Below are 27,963 nucleotides of genomic sequence, written 5' to 3' on the forward strand. Positions count from 1 at the left end.
GAGGTTCCCGAGCCATGGCCCGAGCAGTGCAAGCCACGGCCACCACTGTAAGGTGTCGTTGCCGTCGTCGCGTTGGCTGCGTTGTGCCGATTACTTTACTGATTGGCTCGTTGCCATACTCGTTGGGTTTTGAACGCAAGCTTGTAGGCTGCGTAATCTTGTATGAGCTTGTGCAGTGAGTGCTGACCACGGGGCAGTGTTTTCGAAATGGCTTCACAAAACATTGATCCACTGGCCCTAGATGAGAACGCTAAGAGCAACGACGAGCAACGGAGGGTTGACTCCGGAAGGCACTCGGTTGCAAAAAGGTAACGGACCGGTGTTTCACAGCTCGTGTACCAGTGGTAGGCCTAGGCCTCCCTAATTAATCCGTAAATTGGCTTTGTGTCTGAAGAAAGTTGCAAAGTAGCGAGTGCCATTCATTTTTTAGGCTTGTTGTCTAATTAGGTTACATTTTATTTCCTTGCCCGCATTTTATCCCTGCACGTTAACAATAGCCAACAAAGCATGTTCATTGCATGTATAATTTGGGTAGTTGCTGTTAACGCGCAATCTATTCATCGCGTGTAATTGTACTGGTTCTCAGCATGTTCAGCCACCTGTTAACTTGCATGCGCAGGCAGGAATTGGCTTGGTTGTTATTAAACATCGTTATGTCGCTCATGTATATAGTTTCTCTTTTTCAGGCTTCAACAGGAGCTGATGACGCTTATGGTACGTTGAAATCGGACACATAAATCCTGTGCTCGTGGCGTGTTTTTTTTTTTGTTTTCTGGCGAGCATTTCTTTTTTGTGTGTGTGCGAGTTTCCTGCAGCTTGGCGCGTATGTTTGCGTAGTGACCTGCATTTTTCCCTCCTATCGGATGACGTTTTGCTAGCAGAGAGGTAGTGGCGGGAACGTTGCAACCTGAAGAAAATGCGTTCAGCTTGTACTGTTCCACCGTCGCATAAGAAAGAGAACAAAGTGTAATAATGAGCCGGAATTTCACGTATTTTCAAATGTAATATTGCGGTTATTTTGACAAATTTTAATGCTAAACATTCGTTGCCTCATTTTACGCACTTTGCGGTGGGTAGGTTTCTTTCCCGCCTTGTTTCGGGCCTCTTCAACAAAAACAAAAGAATTACCGATGGTGGGATTGAACCTCTTAACTTTTAGCACAACAATCCAATGCTCCAACCATTGAACAACAGAAAGCTGAGCTAGTTGGTAAGGATTCATAATGCGAAAAAGAGGTGAGGCGTTGCAGACAGGACACAAGAGTAGAAGTGGACAACACGAGCGCCGTGTTGTCCACTTCTCTAGTCTTGTGTCCTGTCTGCACGCCTTACCTCAGTTTTGCTCTAACCATTGGCCAACGATCACTTTTTTTATTGCTGGCAGAACTTGATACACTAGTGTCTAGACACGAGGAATTTTTCAGAGGCTAGTCCAATACGGGACGACGTTGAGTTAGGAATGCTTCATACGCAGTGCAGTTTCTACACGTGGTGCCCACTGGGGAGCATGTTTCTTGTTTTATGCACTTCCACAAAAATTATTACTGCCTCTCAAAAGTACTTGCAGACTGGTTTTGCATCAACATCATTATAGCTAATAGCCATTCGGGACCTCCATATACTGTGAAGGCCCTTTAAAGTTAAAACATAAAATGGTAACCCGTCATTTTATGCTGAAAACCTTATTCTATGGGCTTCAAATGGCAATTCCTTCAAGGTGTATTGCAAGATGTGCCAGAAGAAAACCACATTGTAACAATTGAAGAAAACATGCTCAGTTAACTCTGGCATTTGATCTAATAAGCATTTTATATCCCAAGGAACAAAGAGGGTTTCTGTTCCATCCATACTGGCACAAGTAACATGCCAGTATATCATTAAAAAAAAAGTTTTCACACCTGGTGCTATAAACATGTTTTAGGACATCTTGGCTTGGGGCTGCAGAGTACAAAGAGTGATACACAGGTATAACAAAGACAGTGTTTACAACGTTCTGTACAGTTACTTATGTGATAGACCACTTATACCCGTGCCACACAGCCACATAAAACAGCATTAAGTAATGAAGGCCTGAAGTTCCTGAATTTTTTTTTTGCAGAATTGCCACGCATTCAATTTAATGACATTTGACCCTATGTCGATAACAGCGTCTTGTGAAGCGAGCAATATTAAGGGAATAATAAACGGATAAACATGCATTTACAAGTTTAACCTGCTGTCAAGGCTAGTGAAATGTAGTATTAAGCATACTATGGTGCCACTAGCTTTAGTTTGTTGCTGTCTTGCTGTATGCTTGCTGCCAACATTTAACACTACTTTGCTTGCATCTGCATCTCTTCTAATGTTTTTTCTTTCTGCATTATATAAAACGTGATCTGCTTGTTTATGTGTGCTGCATGGCTTAAACACATGAAAAATTTGTTTCTAGCTACATAGGATGTCGCCTCAAATAATTTAAGTAACCCGGACTGGGCAAGCTATGGCGTCGAAGAGTACACATTTCTCAGTCGAAGTTCTGACGCCTTCGGTGACGAATGACATTAAGAGGAAGCTTTAGCTTGGGCCCAACTCTGACGCGGCCTATTCAAATACATGCAAAACGGGAAAAGGTTTTTTGAGATTACTCCTGCACTGATTTTAATGAAATTTGTTGCATTCGAGAGAGAAAGTTAAGTTCTAGTGACTGTTGGAAGCGGAATTTTGATTTAGGGCCTGAATTTTGTTAAAAAGATTTTCAAATATTCGACCGTTTGAAAAACATAGAAGCACGAAGTTTGCAAATTATAGCTCTGCATCAAGAACAGCTATCGCGGTTCTGTAAACGGCAGCCATTAGATAATTCAAAGCGGACAAATTCGATATGCCATTTTACATCTCACGTGAATTTGTTATGTTGGTTACAAGGGTTCTGCAAAAGCTGTACTTCCATATTGCAAAATTTTTTTATATTCATGTGTAAGACATAAATTTCGTGCGATTTAGATGTACTGTTACATGCAATTCACAGAATTGTATTATTTTTCGTTGTTCAGTTACAGGGTTGTAAACCTCATAGTTTCGATTTTTGCCAATATTTAATAAAAAATTCACGATCGAACTAAAAAATTCGAAACTAACAGTCACTAAATTTTAAGTTTTTCTTTTAAGTGCAACAAAACTTGTCAAATTTGGTGCAGTGGTTGCCGAGAAAAACGAATTCTCCTTTTACATGTATTTTTATAGGAGCACCCGAGCTAAAGCTTCCTCTTAAGGAGAATGCCATTTAATTTGCTCATGTGGCACCACTTAAATGGCATTAAATATTAAGGCGTTAGGAAATTAATGCCATTTTCTGTGCCCGTGTGGCACAGGTATGACATAATCATTAAAAAAAAATGTACCGTTAAGAACTGATGTGGAAGAACAACCTCTGCAATAACCATGTGTTGTTTCCTGGCAAACTGGCATACAAAACAATGAATTCAGGTAAAGTTCTACACCAGTGCATTTGACATACAGCCCACAGAGAGGGGTCCAGATTACCCGACAAAAGCAAAGCGGCTGACCAACATGTTTCACAAACAAGTGGGCTGAACGAAGCCAGTTTCTTTTGTATTGTGACATCTAGTGCTACGAGACTCTGCATTAGGTTGCACTAGTCATCGGGATCGGCCCACGTAGGAGCTAATGCTATGTAGAAGCTGTGCGACATGATCAGCCCAGGTCAAATAGGTTTTAACATTTCTTTGCCGGAGTACAAATTTCATCGTAATTTAGACCACATCACGTAGACAGGTACGTACGAGTGCATGGCACTTAGTCGCAGATGACCTCACAATCAGCTGCCGCCCCTCCAATACCTGTGGCGAACCTAACCGTTGGCATTTCGTAAACTCGTCTAATGGCCGGAGTAGCAATCTTGCCGTTGCCGTCGTAAGATTGTTGTTGTCTTGCTACCATGCTCACACACATGGTTGCGCCACACACACCAACTGCTCACCTTAAACAAGTTGGTCTGCCTAGTATTGCTTTGCAGAACCTGAAATAATGCTGGATAGCATGCTACCTGCAAAATGTTTCACATAACATTGGTTCCCAGAGTGTATGGGATCTGTGTAATGTTTTACTTTAGTAGTCTCTTTGCGACGTTGCATGAAAACTGACTACCTTGGTGCTAAGTATGATATAGCTATTATGTTAAGAGAAACTGGGATTTGTTCTTACCATCTTGAATCTGGAATATTATTTATAGCTAAGCAAGGCATTCTGGGGACACCAGTATGGTTTGCATTAACTGTTAAAGGGCATTGAGGCCTCCTTTTTGTTTGACTGTAGCTATGAGGCTTGAGCTCATACGTAATAATTGTTCGTGGTGCCTTATGTGTGCCTTTAGTCATGTTGCAACGAAGAAGCCCATCAGTTGTGCTGACACATGGTGTGAAATCAGCACTGCTGCCCGAGGTTATGAAACCCACATTACCAGCAGCGCTTGATGATTCTATTGTGCCTGTGGAGTTGTCTAAAGCCTTGAATTGAAAAGGTTGGGAACAAGAAAACTGTACAGTATTATTTAGTGTGCTGTATAAAATAGGCTATTTTTGATCCACATAACTGGAATGTTTTCCGATATTTAAAAAGGGGGCTGGGTACCTTCAGTCCAGATAGCAGAAGCAGCACTTGTAGAATATTGGTGATGCTACTATTGCTGGCTGATAGTAGTTTCGTTTTTTTACGAAAATTTCACTTGTTGAAATATATATATATAATTTTTTTTGCCAGATGTGTGGTGACAAAGGTATCTCTGCATTCCCTGATGGCGACAATCTCTTTCGATGGATCGGCACAATACAAGGACCATCTGGAACGGTAAGTGTTCATTTTACTCAGTTTGTAAGGCACTTGTTGGTCATTGAAAAAACTTTTGGGATACACTGTACTACATGGCATCTTTGGGTGTTATCTTGCTCATTATTCTGCCGTATAGTGTCAGCAGTTCCTTTCTAAATCAAAGGTAAATTATGCACAGGTACAGAAGGTACTGCACATAAAAACATCCTGTCATGCCGGCACCATTCATGTTGTGCCAGTACTTTTTTTCCCCCCACATCTAGAAACATGCAACAGGCCAGGATAGGATATCTTGGGATCATAGTTTTACTGTTTCATAATGTTTACCATTGTTTGTTTGCAACTCGTTGAGGGAAGCACACATTATCAGTGTTGTTATAAATGAAATGTAGGAGCTACCATAATAGGCAGATTGTATTACTAATGTTGATCAGATTTTGTCTGTTTTCTTATGAGGTGTGGAAGATTGGATTTGAAAGATAACCTTAAAATCTTGTAGAGTCAGTCAAGAAGTGTAATAGACGGAAGTGTTCCATGCCTTTCAGGAATGATCTGAGCAGGCTTGCATAGTAGAATTGAAGACCAGCATATGTTTACTAGTACATACCTGTCAATTCCTTTGAATGTTTTGTAAACTTTATGGATTTTGGATAATCTTACAATTTTACGCAAGTTGTGTGAAGTTTTACGAAAAATGCTGTTTGCGAAAAAGTTAAGCTTGTAGGTCTCCGAACCTCCCATTGGAATTTTTCCATTGGTGAAAGGATGCAATAGGGGCATTTGCTTTGACCAAGTTGACAGACAAGTTCCTGAAGAGGGCAGTATCTGCAATAGCAAAGTCTCTGAAAGATATCCTGTTGTTACAAGCCATTCCCGTACATTGGAGAAGGTGCCAGCAAGGGGACGACGACGATCGAAGAAGTGCTTGTGGGGTTTTTGTTCCGCCAACTTGGCTTGTCTCTGTATAAATTATGGAAATATTTTCCCTTTTGTTTTGCCTACTAATATCCCTGTCGCATTTTTGGTGGAGATGCGGGGTACCAACTCGATACAATGGAGCTTCGCAGCACCAGGCACCTGGCTCTTTCCACAATGACAGAAGAGACTCATTGTCCCTTTCTACCGCGTGGGCCTCGATCTCATTGGACCATTTCCGACTTCTTTTACGGGGAACAAGAGAATTGCCATAGGTACTAACTACACCACACAATACGCCGTCACCCGGGCACTGCCGACAAGCTGTGCTACCGACGTCGCGGACTTTCTGCTTCACAATGCCATTCTCCACCATAGCGCACCATGACAGCTGCTGATCGATTGCGGTTGTTCATTCCTTTCAAAAGTTGTTGACGACAACCTGTGACGTGTGGAACACCAACGAAGGATAACTACAGCCTACTATCCACAACACTGAGTGTCTTTATCTCACACTGACCACGATGCTCTCAATGTACGTTTCTGCAGATAATCGTGATTGGGACAGCGTTTTGCTTTTTGTGACATTCGCATACAACTCGCCCCGCCACGACACTGCCTGCTTTTCTCTTTTCTACTTGTTTGGCCACCACCCTACGCTGCCCTTTGAGACTCTCCTGCCATCAGCTACCTACGTTCCTAGAGAGTACGCCCGCGATGCTGCTGCTCAGGCTCAAACAGCTAGCCAGATTGCATGGGATCATCTGCCTCGCAGATATTCCAAAAGGCCCGCTATGACAGCAACTACAGACCCATTCACTTCTTTCCAGGCTCTTTGGTCCTTTTCACGCTGTCCCACCTTGTGGGCTTGTCTTCAAAGCTTCTGTCTCGCTACTCTGGCCCCTATAACTTTCTCCACCAGCTCAATGAAGTCGCATACGAGATCGCCCAGGTGGACGGTAGCTAGTGATCGTCCATACCACCTAGTGATATTAGGCACGTGGCCCATTTGAAGCCATACTTCTTCGACAACAACCCTTCCCTAAGTGCCGAGACGTCACTCCCACTAGCAGGGGTCATATGTTACAAGCAACTCGTACATTGGAGAAGGCGCCAGCAAGGGGATGAAGACGAGGATCGAAACGCCCATGTGGTTGTTGTTCCGCCATCTTGGCTTCTCGCTGTATATATCACTTTAATACATTTTCTCTTTTCCTTTGACTGCTGTTATCCCTGTCACACTGCGATACAAAAAAAAAAATGTGGCTGAGGTTCAACGTGGCTTGAATCTAGTTATACGAGAAGCTCTGTTAAGCATTGTTAGACACGGTTCTTCAGGGCTTCTTCCCGGCGAGCTACATCGGCAGTGTGCTCAGATTCAACCTGGTGCATTCTTCATCCATGGCCAGACTGAGCAACCAAGCGCCACCAAACAGCTATTAAGGTGCGTTTATAGTCCGACGTTATTGGCGCGCGGCTGAGCGTCACTTGACGCCGGGCACATGAGAGCGCGTTGGCAGCGTCCGGTTACGCTAACTGTGCCAGTGCGTCAAACCTTTGGCCGCACTGTAAACTCTGTTGTTCTCGTCAACGTGACATAATGTGTGCACGCACTCTTGCTATGTCTGACTATATTTAGCCCTTTAAACCTTCGCCTAGTCACATGGTACACAGTGGCGAGGCTCGAGCGAGCACAGCTGCGACGCCTCTCTGCAGCGGATCACGCGACTTGAGGTCACACCTTCACAAATGTGCGCTGGCGGCTGAAGGTGAAACGCGCGCCGAGATTGACCTTGGTAGTTGTACTATCGGCTTCAAATGAAACGTGAACAGCGGAGCGCCTGGCGCAAGCATTAGTGATAGTATAGTGCGTGCTGTTCAGTCATCACCATTGACAGCTGTGCACATCTGATTTGGCCACACTGCGCTCGTTTGGGAGTCAAACGGTCAAGGCTAAACCCCATGAGTGCGATTTTGTGCACAACAGCGATGAGCGACGGATCGGGCCATCACTTGAACAGATTGCTCGGTCTTGTCGCGCGATTGCTCGGTTCTGCAAATTTAGAATTCGACGCCTGGAAGTGCTATGAGTGACTAGCAAATAGCACGAAGCCGGAACTGGATGTACATAGCTCAAGTACTTCCAATTGTCGCACGGAACGAGCAAATGATTGAATTTTTATACGTGCATGAATAAGAGCCTACTGGAAGACCTTCAGAAATATGTTATGCTGCTTTTTACAGTAAAGCACATCAACTTAAGTTAATAAAGCACGCGTCACGCTAGTTTCAGTGCCTATATTGCTGCCCTCATACCGCAACACTGAGGAGACGTCGCTCGAAGTCATCGCTTGCATGGGGTACAACTTCTAGGCGACGAGCGAACACGACAGACATCTCTATCGCGTCGCGCGCAAGATCGCTTGCATGGGGTTTATACTTTAAACGTGCGCAGCATGCCCACGCTGGCCACGGTCGCGGCTGCAAGCGATACTGTGCTGTGCAAGTTTGCCGATTGAAATAATTAATGTGGCACACAAGCAACAAACCACATGAGCGATTCTATCTCTGATGATGATGGTGCAAACTGCACCATGCGCACTGCTGTTTGTGGTGCACTCATGGTTTCAGTGAACTGTGTGACAGTACTCGCTGTAAACTGCAATATTTTAGTTCCTGTTCTCTTTTATTCTATTTTCTCCCTTTCAAATATAAGAACAGATGTGTGTGTGCCTATACATAGTGATGACTGGATGGTGTATTTTTCACTTATGCTTGTTCCATGTGCTCCACTGTTCATGTATCGTTTGATTCTGATACAGTGAAACCTCGTTAAACCGCAGTTCGCCTGAGCTCGGAAAAAGTACGTACTAAACAGTAGTACTGTTTAAACGAAATAGCATGAGCTCACCCACTTACTTGTCGAACACAGAACTCGGAGAGAGTGCAATGAAAGGGGAAAAAAACGTGCAGTATTTATTCACTTCGCGCGACAAAAGTGTCATTTTCGTTTGATGCTGCGGCGGCCTAGCCTGACGACAGCGGCCTCAAACTTACTGAAGCTGCGTGCCAGCTTTTCAGCCAGCCCCCTCTTCTCAGCAAGCACTCGCATGGCAGATTCCTTGTTGGCGTTACGTATTCTCCTTGCATGCATGCGGTAGTGCTGCAGAAGTCCCGAGGCGCCTTTTTCATTGCTGGGTGCCGGAGTTCGGAATTCTTCTCATTTTGAATAGTTACGTTATCGCGCCCCTGTTCTCATCGCGACGGTTGTATTCATGAGGCTGACGTAACGCACAGCTTCTGCCACTGTCGGGTCTGAATCGCCCGTGCAGTCGCTTTCCGTGTCGTCGTCATCACTGTCGCTAGTCTACACTTCGGCAACAACAGAGGCAACGATGGCGAAAAGTCGAACCTCGTAGCTGACATCTCTTCGCGGTCGCAGCAGCGCTGCCGAGCAACTTCTTCGCATTCCAAATGCTACACACTGTAGTCAACAGTAGATCCCTGTCACGTGCCAGTGCTGGTTTCTTCGTGTCACGTTCGATAGCACGGACGATGTCTAATTTTTCTTCTATCCTGAGCACCCGGCGTCTCTTTTATCCGAGCTTCGGCGTGATGCGAGTCCTTGCATGCACAACGCCGCAACGCTCTCTGGCACAGCGTCGAAATGATGTTGATGTTGATGTGGCTTCAAGCGCAAACGCACTGCGCGTTTGGAGGCCGTTGTTCCAATTTCTGAGGCTTGTTGTTTTGCCGGGCTGCCTGATGGAGATGATGCACCGCCTTGCTTGCGCGACGAAAAGTGGAAACGCTACTTTTAACCGATGCGTACGCAATAAGCTGGTGCGATTTATGCGGACACAAAACACATGTTCAATGGCCACTGAGTCGGGGATTTGACTTTACTACTTTTAAAACGAAACTACTGTTTAAGCGGGTACAGTTTAACAAGGTTTTACTTGAGTACCTTGAGAAGTAGAGCTTTTGCTCTAATAGAATTTGTTTGCAGTCTTGGCTATTCTAGCTTTGCTGGTGCTGCTTGTAGTATATGCTGCGTCTAAAGCTTAGCTATCGTTAGTAAAATGCATACATATCACACAAAAGGCATGTGCTCAAGGAAAACTTTAATAGATACGTTCGACTTGGTATTGAAAGGATTCGTAGGAATTTTAATGTTCGCAGGTTAGCAGGTATGCTAATATGTGCGAGTTGAATTTGACCAGTGATTTCAGCTTGAAAATGATTGTACAGAAACCTCAAAAAGTGGATGGAATGGTATGGCAGCTTTGGCACAGTTTCTTTAAATTGCTGCAGTTAGATCATTGCTTCACATCTTATACCAGCAAATGGCTTTAGGTAATGAACACGTGTGCATGTGTATCAGTTCTCTGTGTGTATGTTGCCTTCATCTTAAAGGGACACTAAAGTGTAAAATTTCTTCTGTATCAGTAAATTACCTTGCTACAATATCAAAAACACCACACTTGCCACAATTAGGTGTTTGGTAAACAAGAAAAAACGCAATAATAAAAGACAGGTGGTGCCACCTCCTTGAATATCCCGCACCAGCTTGCCATGATGTCATGGATTTTGACTGTGTTTTCTAGGGCCTAGCTGATCCTTTAATAGCAAGGATAGACAACATTGTGTTCTAAAGGAGGCAAAGATTGGACATGGTGAATTTCAGGAACGTTTTCTGAGCCAATGCAGCCTAAATATGAAAAAAAAACAACAAAAAAAACGGAAATTTGTGACATCACAGGGATGTACCTGCATTGGGGATTAGGCACAAAATTCAAAAACTGAAACTTTTGCTTTCTAATAACCAACCTCTTAATTCAAAATTAATGACAAGAGTTTTCAAAAAGTGCTTTATCTGTCTAAACTGATTTAGTGTTGTGCTTTAGTGTCCCTTTAAAATATTATGCTTGCTTTTTTCAACCGCCTGGTGCAAAAATTTACCATTGGTGTGCCTCTCCCTCTTGTACTGTCTGCTTCATAATGCATTCAATGAATAGTAGAAGGCCATTTCCTCAAGTGGGAGAATCCTTAAAGCGTAGGTGGATGCCACATGTGAAATAGCACATTTTCATTGCAAAATACCAATGTTATGAAGTATAGTTGTTTTACATGCCAAAGCCATGATCTGATTATGAGGCATGCCGTAGTGGGGGGGACTCCAGGATAATTTGGAACACCTGGGGTTCTTTAACATGCACCCAAATCTAAGCACACAGGTGTTTTCACATTTCGCCCCCAAAGTTATAAAATGTAATACCTGAATTTTTAGTTGGCTTATTCTATTTATGGACAGCAACATTGAGCCATCATCCATTGCCTAGCTGTGGCAAGTTGCTGTTATGCATGATTGTAGTAGAAGCTTTCTTAAAAGAGTACTGACACAAAATTTCGAAGTGGAGATAACACATGAGATCGATTTATGTGGGCGCAAGCACATCATCTGCAAAATATCAACGGCGAATATAGCTTAGAACATCCACAAAACGTAGCACCTCTCAACATCGACATCAAGGAAGGATTGTGAACAACTTGAGAACTCTTATGTCACGGAATTTTTGTTGGCTGCCATGCTGCTTGCATGTGCTCTTCTCGGTTGTTGCTTGTTGTGGGACACTCTCCATGTCGCAGCAACTGCAGAATTAGGCGGCAGTTTTTGTTGTTTGACACCGATTTGTGGTGTCTTACTATTGAAAGTGGCCAATGGGAGGGTCTTGAGGCTTGTCCTCGCTGTCACCGGCCGCAATGTCTGAGTCGCTGCTTTCTAGTGGGTCGAACCGAAAGTGATTGGCCATGTTTATTACAGTGGCGACTCCTGCCTGCAGAAAATCGTTGCCGCTGGACAACAAAAACAATGACAATGATGGCAAAGACATTACAAAGCATGTGCAGGTGTAGCAGACAAAATAAGTCGACCCGCGTTTGCTCTCTGAAATGAAACTTGGACTGGTCGCTAAAAACAAAACTCCAACTAATTACCTGTCATACTCTGAAGTAAGTGAGGTTTCATGCCATGATTACTGGGTCATTAGCTACTTATCAAAGCAAACAAAACCACATCGGACTTTTTTGTCAGTACTCTTTTAAATGTCTACCTAAAAAAAGCTCCTCCTACAATTGTGCACGGCAGCAACCTTACCTGTAGGCTTGCTCATGCCTACATTCCACAATACATATCCCTCACCTCTCTCTTTTTTTTTTTGATGCGATCACAGATGTCGATTCACTGCAAAGAAATTGGGCAATTTGGTTCAGAGTTGATGCAAGAACACGCATCTAAAATGAATGCTTCTCCTGGGTATATGTGTCTATTTCCCATTTTCTTTTGATATCGTTTAAGTCAGCTGCTTTTAAACACCATTGTAGATGTTACTCAGTTATGGGATGTCGGTGTGTGTGTGTGGTGGGGTGGTATTTGTACCCCCTCCCCTTTTCTATTAATCTTCTTTTTTTTTGTGCATTGCCACAATGAAATTCAGAGCACCCACTGAGAAATGTATTGTTTCAGGTATATGAGAAGTTGGTGTATCGGCTTAGGCTGGAGTTCCCTAGTGCCTACCCCTATGAAAGCCCACAGGTCCGCTTTGAGACCCCCTGCTTTCACCCTAATGTGGATACCCAGGGGAACATTTGCCTTGACATCCTCAAAGAAAAGTGGACTGCTTTGTTAGATGTCCGCACCGTGCTGCTCTCTATTCAGTCATTGTTGGGAGGTGAGTATCCGCCAGCCTGTCCATGTGTTTGCATTGAACATGTTTCTCTAATAGAGCATTTTAAAGTATGCGAAGCTATCTGCAAAATGCATTGCTTATTTGTCTAATGGTTAAAAACAGTGTGGCTAAGATGGTGAGGCACACCTTACCTCCTTTAGATATTGCTCATGTGTGCAAGAATGAGATAAGAGAATGTAACTGCTGTGATGTTTGCACCATTCAATGCCACTTGCAATTTTCTGAGGTAATGTGAATTGTGTCACAAAAAATTATTGCACTAAATGATTTCATTTTGAAGAGCTTGCATCAAAACAGGCATTTTCGCTTTGTTTTTTTCTTCTGTGTGTTGTAGGATTTGGCGGTCGTAGCTGTAGGGAGCATCTTGACTCTTCGTCGGGACTTGGGCGAGCAGGGTTTATTTTCATTATTTACAGTTTGAACAAGATATACATTGGACAGTCTAGCGTGACTCCCGAATGGAGCCCGCAAGACGAAGCATACAGCAAACGAGCACACAGCTCGCGAATACATTTCGAGCACAGAGCACGACGACGAGCACACACTAGCAGCCGACAATCGCTGCTTATAAGCACTCTGCTCGACGTCATAGTTCGACGTCATTGAAGATGACCCGCCTTTTTGGAGGAGGAGGGTTCACACACACGTGCCGCACAGGTTTCAGTGCTTTCTTGAGGGCAGATGACCTTTGCAGCGCAGTCGTCGTGGTATCCATTGTCCTGCGTCCCCATAGTCAGGTGGTCACGCCCGAACCCAGCCGGCGCCTCTAAATTCCAGAGCTGCCTTTCTCCTGTTCTCCGAACGAGGCGCTTGGTGGATGAACGCCGCCGCAGTGAAGTTCTCCAAAGGAAGTTCACGGTTGGTTAGCGCTGTCCTCGCTGGTTCTCTGAAGGGCGCCCCCACTGCAGGTGGATCGACGCACCTGCAGCGGGCTGAAATAGCTGCAGGCCGATCCTAACAGTGTTCATTAGCAGCTACCTTGGTGGCCTTTTATTTAGTGTGCAGTCGAACCCACATATAACGATACCGGTTTTAACAATATATTGGTTATAACAATGAGAAGCTGCTGCACCGTCAACTTTCGTATGTTTTCCATGGGGAAATAACCTGCTTGCTACAATGCCCCTATGCCGCATTATCGGTTATAAAGATGAAGTCTGGCTGCTGGGTGTCCGAGCTGAAAGGTAGTGAAATGCGAAATCCTTGAAAAGAAGAAAGGAAAACGACAAATTTGAGCAGCTGCATGACGGGCCACTGCTCTAACTACCACTGCGCGCTCGTTTTCCAGCCATCTCCGCGTGGCTCTTTCCCGTTGCCCTTCTACTCCTCCGAACACAAATGGCCTGCGCCCATAGCTCTACGCCGCTCCACCCTCCGAAACACGAATGGACTGCGCCAACTGCGCTGCTCGAAGATTGCTCGATTGCTCGCATGCCACTCGCTGGCTCCTCATTCAGCGCAGTTCTGTCAACAGCTTAACCGTGTGCGTTCGTCTTTGTTGGTTGCGTTGAAATTGTTCTTGACCATGCGGTTTCTCAGTTCCGCTTAACTCGCTATCAAAACAAGATGGCTGATCCACCCGCTGATCATCGGCAATGCACGACATTGCCAGTGAAAACAAAGTGCATGGCTATAGATTTGGAAGCTAAGTGCTTCTAACCGATGAGGCGATCGCCACAAATATGCTTGTACCAGATAGCGACGGCAGTGATGATGCGGTAGGGCAGGCTGCCTGAACGTTGTCCTCACAGGAGGCCCGGCAGATGATTCGGTTACTTCCAGGGCTTCGTTTTCGCGAGGAACCTTTCGCTGCACTACGTGGAGCACCTGGATGCCTAGGAGAAGGATGTCGGCAAGCTTTGTGAAAGCATGCAAGAAGTGGGTTTGACTGTAGATGTTTTGTGCTGTGCTTGAGTAAGCAGAAATATTGTTCTGAAAGGAAGTCACCATCAACTTACCTGTGGTCATAACACATGGTTTGGGTCGCTTGCTTGTTGATTGTGCCTGTATAAACTATTGCTTCAGTCATTTACATGGGTTAGAAGCTTGCTTTTCTGTTTGCCATCAGGTCCAAATTATACCTGAAGGTGGTCGCAGAATGGTTCATTACTAATAACATGTCAACAAGTCTGAGCTTGAGTTAAATTCTTGTCTCTTAAATTTTCTCCCTTTGGCATAGATGGATTGTTATATCCAAAACCAACAGTATTGAGTAATGCAATGGACACCTCTCAGAACAAGATAGCTTTAGGAGAGGAATCATCCCTACCATGCCAGCGTGGTTGATGATCATGTAAAGTCATGCAGGATGAGGAGGAGAGGTGTGGTTTTCTGCAGCATGTGGCAGACTGTGCTAAGAAGACATCAATTGACATGTTTGGTCATGACACATTCTAAGGGCATGGAATGTGCCATCAATTGCTGCCGAATTCTGTCTCCTCACTCAGTTGATTGCTCACATGTGCTTCTGCATAGCAGCCGTGCAGCTTATTTTACTCAGTGTCTCCAAGTAGTGAAACTGCGGCCTCCGAGATCACACAGGCATGTATCAGTGCAATCTGGGAAGCTATGGTGGAGTGCCCTAGGTTAACTGCTTGCAACAAAATGGCGTGGCGGGCACATAAGCCCACAAAGCATGGAGCACAATTTATTCATGGCAGGATCAGGCCAACGGAGAGAGAAGTTCCCCTCCTAATGATATATTGCTCCATGGCTGAAGTGCATGTGTGTAGCTTGTTCTTGCGATTTTGTGTAAGCATACATCCATGTTTGATGATTTGTGTGTCACGTATGTCACATATGTCACACTTGCATGTTGCACTATATGTACAGATAGATACTTGCTGCAGGGTTTGTACACCTCCTTGATATTCTTGAAAGCATCTGAATTTGGAAAAACAGATTCAAGGGATGTGGACCTTAAAACTTCTTGAAAATAAATGTGCTCCTTGAATTGTGAACAAATAACAGCCGAAATTGAAGAGACAAGGAGGTGCAGAATTCCTTGAAAACTGGGGTTGGGACTTGTGCCAATGTCTGCTTTTTGGTTTGAAGGGAATATTTAGGGCTACAATAGTCTTCAAGAGAATAACTTGAATAGCAGTGGGTCTGCAACCAATAATCAACCCTTTAAAGGGACACTAAAGGCAAATATTAGGTTAAGCTAAAGTGACAGATTAGTGCTCAAGAATACCTAAGGCGTCAATATTATTGTGAACAGAGCCTTAATAATTGAGACATTGAGGTAAATGCAGGACGTGATCAGAGACTCCCCTGGGACGTTCAAGTACTTGCCAGATGACGAAAGCACTCCTCTGTTAAATCCTGTCGCTACTACTCAACCAGTCGTTGCAAAAACATCCTTGTAATGTATTATAAAACGAAATAAAATGCTACTTGTCCAGTTCTATTTCATTCTTAGAAAAAAGAACTAATTTAATTTACCCTTGACAGCGACACAGACGGTCTAACATTCGTTTTTTCTCGTCTCCGCGCCACCCATGCTTTGGCATTTCAGTAGTTTCCTTATCGCATAGTGCTGCGCTGGTTTTGCTGGTTTGCGAATCTCGCACAAACTGCAAGTAGCAGAGAATTCAACTTCCATGTGATGTCGCGGGATGCCCGAACGGTCTATGGCACTTGACCAAAAAGAAGCTGCAGTGGCGAATCCACCACTCTGTCTTGGCACAGTACCGCCGTCTGCCGGGCGCCGTTTCACTCGCTGACGGCAGCAAAGGTGGTGATGGTGCATTGAACCTCGCCACTCCCCCGGTTGGGTGGCGGGAGATTTGAATTACGAAAAAGGTATTCGGACCATTCAGATGCAATTTTCATGTACAAGTCTTTTCTTGGCACAAAACAAGCGTTGTGAGGTTTCTGGAGCGGTATTCCAATAGTCAACGTCAACTGCCTTTACTGTCCCTTTAAGGTCAAGGTGCAGAAATAATTAAAGGAGATGTTTATTTTTCATCAAATTGTGCAAAGTACACCGAGAATAAGGATATATAACGAAAAGATATGTTGCAGAAGCTTTTTGACCAATGGGTTTGCAGTCTGAAACTTGTACTGACAGTTCTTGTTTCGACAGTTCAATGTACACTTGTGAAACAATTGTACATCGCATTTTTTCTATACAGTCAACAATCGATTTTTCGAACCCTCTAGGGAGCGTAAAAACGTCCGAAAATTCAGTCAGTTTGAAAAAATGAATGCATGCAAAAAACGCACCTTTTTTCTTTTTTTCTCGGATCTAGAGGTAAAAGGCGAAGTATCAGGCTTCCAAAGCATCAGTGAAGTGGCTATAAAAAAGGCGTTAAAAAACTGTATGCTGCCGACTGCTGGTTTATTATGTACATGTGCATCGTCGGGCAGCCGGTGTTATTGCTGCAGTGGCTTGAAGAACTTGTTGATTGTTGTTTGGACGGCATTCCGGTTGCATGCGATCATATTCGCCTCGATCTGAGCAAGGGTCATGTGAGCACTGTACACCGATGAAAGAGTCAACAGTGCGTCGCAGAGCACAGTTGACACAACAGCACAACCACGCACCACGTTAGCCAAAACGTGGCCTGTGCAAACAAACGAAATGGCACCGCTCCGGAAACTCCGCCAAAGACGGAAGTGCGGTGATGAACATAGCCAGCGTAGCCAGACCAAATCGGTGTGTGACGGCTAGATTTGGCTAGTTGTGGCTCAAAGCGGTAATATGCTTCAGCTGCAAGTCGATTTGCTTCGCAAGGGTGCTGCGTGAGGAGCCAAAGGACCTTCCGTCGTGTCAAAAAGTCCGGAAAATTGGACGGCGGGGTGTTCGAGCGTCGGAAACTTCAGATGTCCTTATACATTGATTCTATGGGTCTCGTGGCGGTGCCACGAAGACGTCCGAAATATCGGGCATGTCCTAAAATTTGGGCGTCCAAAAATTCAGTTGTTGACTATATTAATGATGTGACACCACCAGGATTTTGCAACAGTCTTTCTCCTCTGACCACACTTTCTAAAGAAAGCTAGTTGCACACCAGTCGCTCTAGTCCAACAAATGATGCTTGCAGCCTATCATTTAATGCTGGCTGAGGGTGTATAGCCAGAAACTTCGTACTCCAAACCAAAACTCTTCAAGAAACAAACATTTTCGGGGGGTTTGTTGCTTGTAAACACTTGTCCAAAAGGGTTAACAGCTTGCTTGCACAAATGGCTGTCTGATCACATGATCAAAATTCAGATGGAGGGGTAGCACAGTGCAACTGTACCATGCTGGTCATAAATTTCACTTGCACACACACATATTACTGTGCTGGAATGAAACGTGAACAGGAGGAAATGAACCCTGCTTACACTTGATTATTTCTAAGTGAGATGTGTAATTGGAGCGTAGCGGGTGTTGCGGCTCGAGGTAGTGTTCCATGAATCCACCTGGTACATTGATGAGTATGTCCATTAGTAGTAGTGAAAGAGAAAGGGTTTATTTTACATTATTTTCACTGGCTTTAGACACAGAAGCCCACTCCATGTAGGAGCATATTAAACATCTGAGCGCATCAGTACACGTCAGCACACACCGCACTGCACCAAAGGTCACCACTTTTAAAAATGTCATCTTCCTTAGGAGTCTAGGCTAGGGAATCTTATGACTCTATCACGGCCAATCACAATTGTCAAATCGGTCGCAAAATCCTGCCCATGATTTCACACGCTTCCGCTGGCTCTGCCTCCTATGTTGCACCATTGCACCCGCATATGGCATAACTGCGGGGTAGTTTGGGAAACCGAAGTCAATGCTGCCCCCACGGTAGACCTCGACATTGACCCCTTTTATCAATTAGCTAGTTCAGCTTGTGAGGGTTCGGTTCAGGTAAAGGGATCTTTGCGGTAGTTGTCATCTTGAAGTGAGCTCTTCTGTTTGCGCGTCACAGTCTGTCGCGCCCTGGCATCGTCTGGGTGCGCGCTGATGAAGACTGCCTCGTGGAAAGCATCTGAGGAATGTTCATCGCCGTATTGAGACGTAACTCGGGGCACTAAGTGTGGTCTGGCCCGAAAACTAAGCCTCTGTGATTTAAATCACCCCAGTGCGATTTGCAATGGCGAATGTGTAAAGGGAATTTTGCTTCCTAGATCTTTCTCCCATGTTTTTTGTTCCAGCGTGACTGTACATCTGTTAAGTCCCCAGGCCCACAAGCTTTCAGCTTGACTGAGCATAAAGCTGTGTTACAGTACTGCTGTTGGTTCTGGCTTTATTTAGACTTTGGACACTAAAGGCAAGTATTAAGTCAAGCTAAAGTGATAGATTGGCGCTGAAGAACATCTAAGGCGTCAATATTATTGTGAACAGAGCTCTAGTAATCGAGAAATTGAGGTCAATGCAGGACTTGATTGGAGACTCCCCCGGGTCACTCAAGTACTGGCCTGATAATGAAGGCACTCATTATAATTCTGTCACTAGTACTCAACCACTCGTAATAAAAAGATTCTTTTGAGCACGAGGTCGCGGGATCGAATCCCGGCCACGGCGGCCGCATTTCGATGGGGGCGAAATGCGAAAACACCCGTGTACTTAGATTTAGGTGCACGTTAAAGAACCCCAGGTGGTCTAAATTTCCGGAGTCCTCCACTACGGCGTGCCTCATAATCAGAAGGTGGTTTTGGCACGTAAAACCCCATATATTATAAAAAGATTCTTTTGCTTTATAAGATGAAAATGCTAGTTCAGTCCTTTTCGATTTTTAGAAAAAAGAATTCATTGACATTATCCTTGACAATGACATAGGTGGTCGAAAGGTTTCGTTTCCTGCACTTTGCCCATGCTTTTGCATTTCAGTAGTTTCGTTATTACATAGGGCTGCGCTTACTGTGTCGTCTGTCGGGCCCCATTTTACTCATCACCGCTTCCCACTCAGAGCTGGGCAATTTGAATTGTGCTAAAGGTTGTGGGATCTCACACGTGCTCTTGGGACAAAGGAACAACACAGTAGTGCAAACAATCACAAGGGTATTTATTGCATCTTTCATTCACCAATGCCTGCTAGCCGAGTTGCTATCCACAAAACATGCTGATGGGTGTGCAGGACAAACCTAGGAAGTCCGACTCACCGTGAACGGATAATGCCTAATAATAAAGCCTAATGCGTTGTTACCCTGACAACAACCGGAATCCAAAAACGACATTCAAAATGGGTGCACTACAGGCAACCGCTAGATGTCAGCTGTGAAGTGGTCCTACCCCACTCGGTGCACACGGCATCTGAGTTGATGGCGCCCACCGTCCCAGACGGTGTCGGAGTGCCCGGTGCCAGGCCCCAATACCAGACATCTCATAGCGGCCCCTGTGGCCAGTGGCCACCTGGCTTCCAGAGTCATGACTTCACCATAGTCGGAGAGATAGAAGAAACTATTTACATTAAAAAATTCGGACCACCCACGTACTCACTCGCTTCTGGCTTGCCAATGCTCCGCGGGTGTTGGGCCTCGCTCTCCCAGGATGCCGACCACATGGCTTTCGAACCGACAAATGTTCTTAAAAAGAACTATCTCAGAGGCTTAGCATTGATATGATCTCGACCGGGTGAGGTGAATCTTCACTGCAAGAATCGAGAAACGACGACGAAGCTGGGCATTGTGATGATGAAAAGAAAGTAGAAAAGATTGTATTCACTTCATTGGTACATGGTTGCAACTCTTATCCGAGTCCCAAGCGGTTCCGATTAACACGGGGGCCAGGATGGCCTTATACACCCCCTTGCTGTCTTGTGGTCGCCGCTGTCTTCTTGGGGAGCTTGTGGAAGTATGTGTTTTCGTCAGGTTCTGCTGTCGACGACCTTTTGCCCTTCGGGTTTTCTTCTCTTAGTCCTTCTCTTTGTGTCAGTTCGGGGAATAAAAGGGTGACGCAGTTTCGGAGAAGAGGGCAATTACGTCGACATGGGGAGCCCACTTGAACACTTCTCACACTTGACAGGTGGATGTCCAGGCTTATTTTAACAGCCTTTTCTGGGATGAGGCAAACCATCTTGTCATGGGAACGTACACCTGAATATCTCTCGCACTTGACAGATCGATCATAACATGTTGAAAAGTTCACACGCTGCAGCAACTGTCGCCTCGCTCAAGAAAGCATGTCGCCGACGCTAGCGATCAAAATCCACTCTAGGCCTATGCTTCGGTTAAAACAAAGGTCGTCTTCGAACCAAGCAAAACTGTCAAAACTATTGTCTGATGCCTCAAGAACTCCACGTTGGGCAGCCAGATGTGGGGACCTCACACATGCTCTTGGGTCAAAGGAACGACAACACAGTAGTGACAACAATCACAAGGGCATTTATTGCACCTTTTATACATGCGAATGCCTGCTAGCCAAGTTGCTATCCACAAAACATGTCCATGGGCATGCGTGACAAATCTAGGAAGTCTGACTCACCGCGACCGGACAGCGAGTGAATATGTTCACCCCCACGTTGGACACCAACGCCTGGTCATTTGCGTGTATGAACATGCGAACAGTGACGCGCTCCTAGCCCCTGCGAGACCGTCTCGCAGAAGCACGCATCGGCACATGCATGGAATGTCCGCAAGCCAAAGAGGGCTACTCGTGCCACAGCAGCCCTGTCATTAGGTGGTGTTAGCAGCGGAGCACTCGCCCCATCTATCGTAATATGCTGCAATAACACCGACCACCGCCGGAGCAAAGCCATGCGGTGAAGCCAGATTGCAGAAGATGCGAGATCCATAAGGGAAAAATGACAGGGGATGTGTGAGAGTCTCGAGTGTCGCCACAAGATATGACCCTTCAGATGCAATTTTCTCGTAAACGAAGTCTTTTTCTTGGCACAAAACAAGTACTGTGAGGTTTCTGGAATGGCATTTCAACAGTCCACGTTGACGTAGTATAGGCCTTCAGACTCCCAAGACTGATGTATTTGCCAAAAATATTAGTGCTGGTGAGTGCAACACACCCAGCTTTTTGTCCACTTCTACCTGCAAGCATTTTGGACTTATGTACTTTTGTAACTGTTCATTCAAATCAAGTAGTTTAAGCACACCTCTTTGAACATGTTCCCCGAGCTGTGAACTTGGCTCTTGCAAATAGAGGATCAGCCCAAAAAGCAAAACTGAGCACTGACATATAACTGGAAAGCAAACTTGCTGCAAACTTCACTGTAAACATTAGCATCCATCTTTCTTCATCCTCTACCTTGCCTGTTTACCTTTTGAAAACTTCAATACTTCGTATACGAGTGGCTCCTTCATTGGCTGTTTTTGTTCATGGGCTATGTTCACTGACATTGCATGTTTAAGAGAAACTTGCATGGTAAATTGCTTCTTAGTGCCATGCTTGTAGCATATATCATGAGTACATTTGTGGCAGCAATTGTAGTAGCAATTGCATTTGCATCCCTCTGTATCATTTAGGTTGTCACGGATACGGGGAGCTACTATTCATGCTTATATGGTTATTACCAGTTAGCTGGTTGTTAGAAAACCACCAAGACCTTCTGTGCGGGTCTTGGCGCTGGTTCATAAGTCCGCTTCACTGTGCTGCCATACTTCCTTGGGGCAACGGAAATATGTCGCGACCACGCAGGTGGCAAGGTAGTATGCTGCTATGTGTTTCTGGTTGCTGAAAACTTGCAGTAAACAGCACAGATGGCTGGCAGGAGGTTTCGAAAATGCACCAAAGGCTGCCGGTTAGTAGTTGGAGTTGAGCACTACTTCACTACCACGTCACTACATGCGCACATACGACAGACACAGAACTCGTGTTGTGTACCCCATTTTCAATCATTGTGGAGGTTGCAGTTCTTGCTCCCGTTGCTGACGTATGGTCTTTGCCACTTGAAATGCCTGTGTTGCTGAGTGGGAGGTGAGCCCGGCATTAACAGTAGTCAGTGATGATGGCATGAAATGGTGAACCTTCTGCGTACCTGTGGGGGAGATTGTAAACTCAAACCTTCCTGAGAGCTCAACTTTCTTTTCTTCAACCCTCCTATCTGGCACCCAGAGCACAAATATACCTTTGATATTTTTTTCTAACCATGCAAAAAGCTTATGGGGTGCAAGGGTGTGTCGCTTGTAGGGTCTCTGAAAACTTGCCCTTGCTGCCAGCTGCTTCATGGTGCCGCCAATGCCATCGCAAGTGCTTTTACCATGAGAGGTTGCGAAAAAGTTTCACTCTGCAGCTAATATCTTTTTCGTGGTAGCACAAGTTTACAAAATATTTGTTTTTGTACTGTGACGATGCACTATTGGAAAAGTAGTGAACTTTTTTGACATCGGGAAGTTCATGTTTTAAGACTTTGAGTACTTCATCTTGAAATGTAGCCAGTGCAGCTGTAGTGTGTTTGAGACAGTCCAAAATCACAAGTGATTTTGCCAGAAGAGAACTAGTTCTTTTTCAGCGATAGTATGCGACGAAGGGATGCAAAGTGGCTTGTGTATTTACCCAGTGGTATGATTGGGGAGCATCTTGCACAAGGAAACTAATTCTCTTCGAAGTCCAATTGAAGAATCAACTTGTCGCCCTTTAGGTTTGTTTTGAGGTCTCCTAAACATTTTGCTTGCTGCTTGCTCACGAAGTGGTGCAACTTTAGCTCTTGTAGCATGTCTTAAAACAGCGGACACAGAGAGGAGTTCCATGAAGGAGTCATAGGTGTTTGTGTCTTCCTTCCGTAACTTACGGAAGGTATCCCAGTCGATGAGGGTGAATGAGTGGGGTGGGGCCATCGTGTTTGGTATTTCTGTGCATATGACGAAGTGATCGCTGCCCTGTTCGTCCATATGTGTAGTTTGCTACATTTCGGAGTATCGTGACGTCCAGCATAGTATCGCGTTGCGTCGACTTACCCAATCTGGTGGGGAACCTGTGGTCCGTCACCAGGGTGAAGGACAGGTCGTCTATTGCGCGCGAGAGGTTGTTGCCGCTAGGCTTGATTGTGGGGTAAACTCACAATGGGTAGGGGGCGTTGAAGTCACCTGCGATAATGAGCGGTGAGTTTCATGCCAATGATGTGGCTTTAGTAAGGATTGCGTGGAAGGATTGTTTGTAGTGCGCGGGGGAGCTTTAGATCTTTAGTACAAAAACGCTTTGTTTTAAGAGTCGGTTAGGTACGAGCTCGATTAGGATCGCCTCTATGCGACTGTTTTTTGGTAGGACGTCATGAACTATGTGCGCGATTTTTCTATTAACGAGCGTGGCGACGCCTCTCCTGGCGTCCCCTGCTCTTTGGGAGACCGGGCTGTACCCTGAGAGTGTTAGGGTTTCTTGTAGTAGTATTACATGTGGCTTTTTGGGTTGAATTTTGATGTACTGTTGCAGCGAGCATTTGCGTTTCGCGTAGCTAGCACAATTCCACTGCCAAATTTCTAAGGCATCCCATGTCGTGTTAGCCATGATGGTTTTGTGGGGGATTTATCGGTGGCGAAGAGTGCTGCGTCATGTCCATCTGTTGTGGCTGACTAGCTTTGTTTTTAATTTTTATGGTGAATTTCTTTTCCACCACCTCTACACGATTCGCTTGGGTATGAATTCTTTCTAGGTTCTCTCGCGTGAGGGGCATAATTTCGCCTAGGGAACCTTGCGGTGCATTACTTTCTTCTGTCTCTGGGAGCGGGGGTAGGGGGGGGGGAGGGGAGGGGGGGAGGGGGGGTTTGCATTTGGCTGTGCTTACTTTTACACTTGTCTCTTGCGGTGGAGCTTGTTTGGGAGCTTTAATGGTTTGAATCTGCTGTTTCACGTCATTAAGCTGTGCTGTAAGCACTTGTATGGTGGCTTGAAGACCCGCTAGTTCCTGTCGTAGGGCTGTGATTATCTCGCTCACATGCTCGGGCAATGAAGACCACGTTACCTGTTTGGTAGATGAGGCGTCCCGTTGCTGCTGCTGTGGCGCTCGGGTGTAGGCGTGACCGAGTGACTCCTTGTGGTCGCTGCGGAAATTCCCGAGGTGATGCTCGCGTCGCGGTGACTGGCGCCGCTCGGTCCTCGGGAGAGGCTGCGGCCGCGTTCGTTGCGTCTGCGGCGATGTCTCTGTCGCACGATGTAAGGGACTTGAAACTTGCGTTCGCAGTCCTTGTCGGCGGTGGGGTGTGGTCCGCCACACAGGGTGCAGTGAGGAGTACACTGGTGATCTTCTGGCGGCGTTTTGAGGCCACACTTCCGGCACCACGAGGTGTTCGGGTTAGGGCACACATCCGCACGGTGACCGATGTTGCCACAGTTGTAGCAAACTTCCGTGTGTCTGCGAAAGAGCCTGCATCGAACAATGCTTGCTCTGCAGTAGGTGTAACTTGGTACTTCCATTACTTGGAAAGGGATTGTCACAGCTGTGGTGTTCTTGATTCCCTTCACCTCCAAGGCATTGGGGTTGTGTTTCGTGACGATCAGTTCTCGGAGTTGGGAGTCATTGAGCTCGAGGTCAATGCCTCAGAGTACGCCTTTGCAGGTATCATCGGGTGGGGCTGGGTATACTGCGACCCGATACATAGTATCTTTCATGCTAATCTGTTGCACTGTGGCATGTGCTCTTGCGTTACGTTCGCTGGGAGTGCAGATGATGGTCTTCTGAGTTACATTGGGGCAGATGGAGTCTTCCCTGAAGTCTTGAGGAGCCAGGGCTGCCGCCATTGCGAGGCCTTGCTCAACCTGCACTGGTGTGGATTTGGCCATGTTGAAACCGTCTCGGGGTCTCGCGATGATACGGACCATGTCCCTCGGTAGCTGAGGAAGTCTCGAGGTAGCGACGAGGTGCTGGTATGCGCTGTTCGGTCCGGCGGTGCGATTGCCATCCCTTCGTCTGCCACGTGTACTTCACGAACTTGTTCCTTGGGGTTGACTGGCTTGGTTTGCGGTTATATGCCATGATCCAGCCCGTGTCACTTGCGTCTTCCGGCGATATCGTCTCACCGGTGACGATTTTCATGGCGGTAATGAGTGGCTTGCGGTGTTAGGCCTAGGCCTACCCACCTTTGCATGCTGAGGTTGAAAATTCGAATGCAGAAAGTGTTGAGAAAAAGTCCACCCACCGAAATAAATATGGTATCCACGGAATCCGTGTAACTTGCTGCTTTCGTTGTTACGCAGTTCACTTCAATTTGGGCGAATAACCTTGTGAAATCATTGATAATATCGAGAGCCGATGTTTGCGTGTCCGCAAACATCCACAAAAGCTTTTCCACAAAAACAAACATTGTTTCTGCATCACGAAAAGTAAGTTACATGAAAACTGCTCTTCAGACCATTTCTCTGTTACTGCTTTTGTGATTGCACTACTATAACTTCCAATTATATATTATTTGAGCACTAATGCTTACTATTTCTACTTGTGCATTTATTTTGTGCTTTATGCTCGTAAATTCGCCTGTTTGTATATATGTATACATATAAATTTGCATGCTAATTGACCTCATAGGAACAAATTGTATCATCAAGATAAATGCATACGCAACAGCGGAAAAATAGCAGCACAGGCAGTAGGCCAGATCACTGATGTTCCCATGGGGGAACCAAAAATTTCAATCTTTTATTGATTATACACTGCAGCTGATTAAAAAAGATGAGGCTAACACATACGTTACAATTTGTATTAAAAAAATGGTATTTTTTTTTAACTTACAGGCCGGGCCTGGTCATGCACATGTGGGCCCTGGCTAAGCTTAGTTCAGTTGAATTGTGTTTTATGTGGCAAAACCACGATGTGATTATGAGGTATGTGTAGTGGAATTAATTTTGACTACCAAGGGGATCTTTAACATGCCCCTAATGCACGGCACACGGGCCCGGGGCAGGCCTGGGCTCTGGCTTCATAAAGTGGACTCTAGCCAGGCCTGGGTTGAAGAATCAGGCCCGTGCAGTGCTCTACGGTATGGTACCTTCCTGCTATTTTTGAAAAATACACCATGCAAATTTGTCAAGTGGACAACTGACGCAGGGCATGCAGACGCAAAGCCGCATTAAAGCACTGTAGTGTCTAGGCGACACTACAGAAGTATTCGCATGTCAAATCAACCCTTCTCTGCCTACTGCGATATTTTTGCAGCTATGGCACTGCTTGATGTTGCTAGTTCAATCCCTCCACGGCAGCTACATTTTGACATTCTTGTATTTTCGTGAAATACAAAAATGTTTCTGCACTTAGACTTAGGTGCATGTTAAGGAACACCAGGTTGTCAAAATTAATCCGTACTCTGCCACTACGGCGGGCCTCATAATCCAATTGTGGGTCTGCATGTACAGCCCCATAATTCAATTATAGTTCAACACATCTGCCACGGTGCGATGTTCCATTTGAGGCTCAACCTCAACCCTCTTGGAAGCTTATGAACAATGGAGCATAACGCCTCAAGCAAGCGCATCTCCCTGTGTGTTTTGTGTAATATGCAGAGAAACAGCAGTAGTGCACACAAGGTAGTGTTAACAAAAATTCACCGCTATCATATTGGACTAAATGTTGAAGAAATTAAACATTTACCGTCAACATCACTGCAAATTATCATCAGTCAAAGCGAACAGCACAGAAAGCTTTGCTTACATTGATTTCTACAATGCGTGGGATCCGAATAATTTTTTAAAAATTTGTTGTTCAATGTACGCCCTTCTTGCTTTGATGCTACATATCTGGTGAGAGTCGCATAACTGTATTTAAGTGCTTTAAGTATGTATTTCTCAACATAGCGTTTGGGTGCCTCGCTAACATTGGGTCTTGCTCATTGTTTTTTTCCAGAACCCAATGTGTCAAGCCCACTGAATGGCTATGCTGCAGAGATCTGGAGTAATCAGGTCTTGTACAAAAAGGTGCTGCTGGACAAGTATGAGAAGAAAACCAAAGACATGGAATCCTAGGGTTCCAAAAGCTGTCTTGCCTCACTGGTGTGTCTCTGGCAAAAGTGCTTCTTTTTTATGGGTTAAGGGCAGGGGGACCAAAGCAGGCTAGGTGCACAGTGCGCACTATTCTTGTAATCATGTAAGGGAGCACGAGCGGTAAGTTATTTGAGCGCATTATGGATACACATAGGTCTGTGCTGGTTTGTTGGCCAGCTGATGGAACAGATACCTTTACATATGAAAGAAGTCATGAGTAGCAAGGGAGTCATTTTTATTTTTGTGTGTGCAAATAAAATTCTGTACAGTATGATTCCCCTTGTCTGATTTCGGCAGTGTAATATTTTTGAAGTTACATGTGGAGTTTATCGGCAATGTTTCTATGAAATAAGTACCAGGTATTACAACTCTCTGGAACTCGTAAGTTTAAGGCAAATCATATTTGTTCACTTTTGTGCGTCCGGTATGCAAAGTACAGTTTTAGTTTCGCGAGTGCATGCATTGCGTGGCCGCTGGTTGCAGAAACTTTTCCCTCCACTCATTTGGTAGTAAAATGCCTTCAATGTAATTGCATTATATTCGGCTACCTAAAAGTATGACTAAATGTTGCTTCAAATTACACGATGTTACCGATATCTTTCTTTCATATGTGACAAATTATTTGAGCAATGAGGG

At 45.2% G+C, this 27,963-nt stretch overlaps 1 protein-coding gene across 1 annotated transcript; it reads left to right on the plus strand.

Moving 5' to 3' along the window:
* The first annotated feature begins 167 nt into the window (after nt 1-167).
* On the plus strand, nt 168-27,601 carry LOC135900041 (ubiquitin-conjugating enzyme E2 C-like). Its single transcript, XM_065429463.1, has 5 exons — nt 168-308; nt 687-714; nt 4,759-4,845; nt 12,269-12,473; nt 27,191-27,601. Exons 1-5 carry the CDS (start codon nt 208-210, stop codon nt 27,307-27,309), a joined length of 540 nt encoding a protein of 179 aa, XP_065285535.1. The 5' UTR covers nt 168-207; the 3' UTR covers nt 27,310-27,601.
* Nucleotides 27,602-27,963: the final 362 nt, after the last annotated feature.

This window comes from Dermacentor albipictus, chromosome 1, assembly GCF_038994185.2.
Source record: "Dermacentor albipictus isolate Rhodes 1998 colony chromosome 1, USDA_Dalb.pri_finalv2, whole genome shotgun sequence".
Taxonomy (NCBI): domain Eukaryota; kingdom Metazoa; phylum Arthropoda; class Arachnida; order Ixodida; family Ixodidae; genus Dermacentor; species Dermacentor albipictus.

Coding starts and splice junctions, on each gene's coding strand:
- LOC135900041 (XM_065429463.1), top strand. CDS start 208: ATGGCTTCACAAAACATTGATCCACTGGCCCTAGATGAGAACGCTAAG. Junction 715..4,758: donor AGGAGCTGATGACGCTTATG/GTACGTTGAAAT, acceptor TTTTTTTGCCAG/ATGTGTGGTGACAAAGGTAT. Junction 12,474..27,190: donor TATTCAGTCATTGTTGGGAG/GTGAGTATCCGC, acceptor GTTTTTTTCCAG/AACCCAATGTGTCAAGCCCA.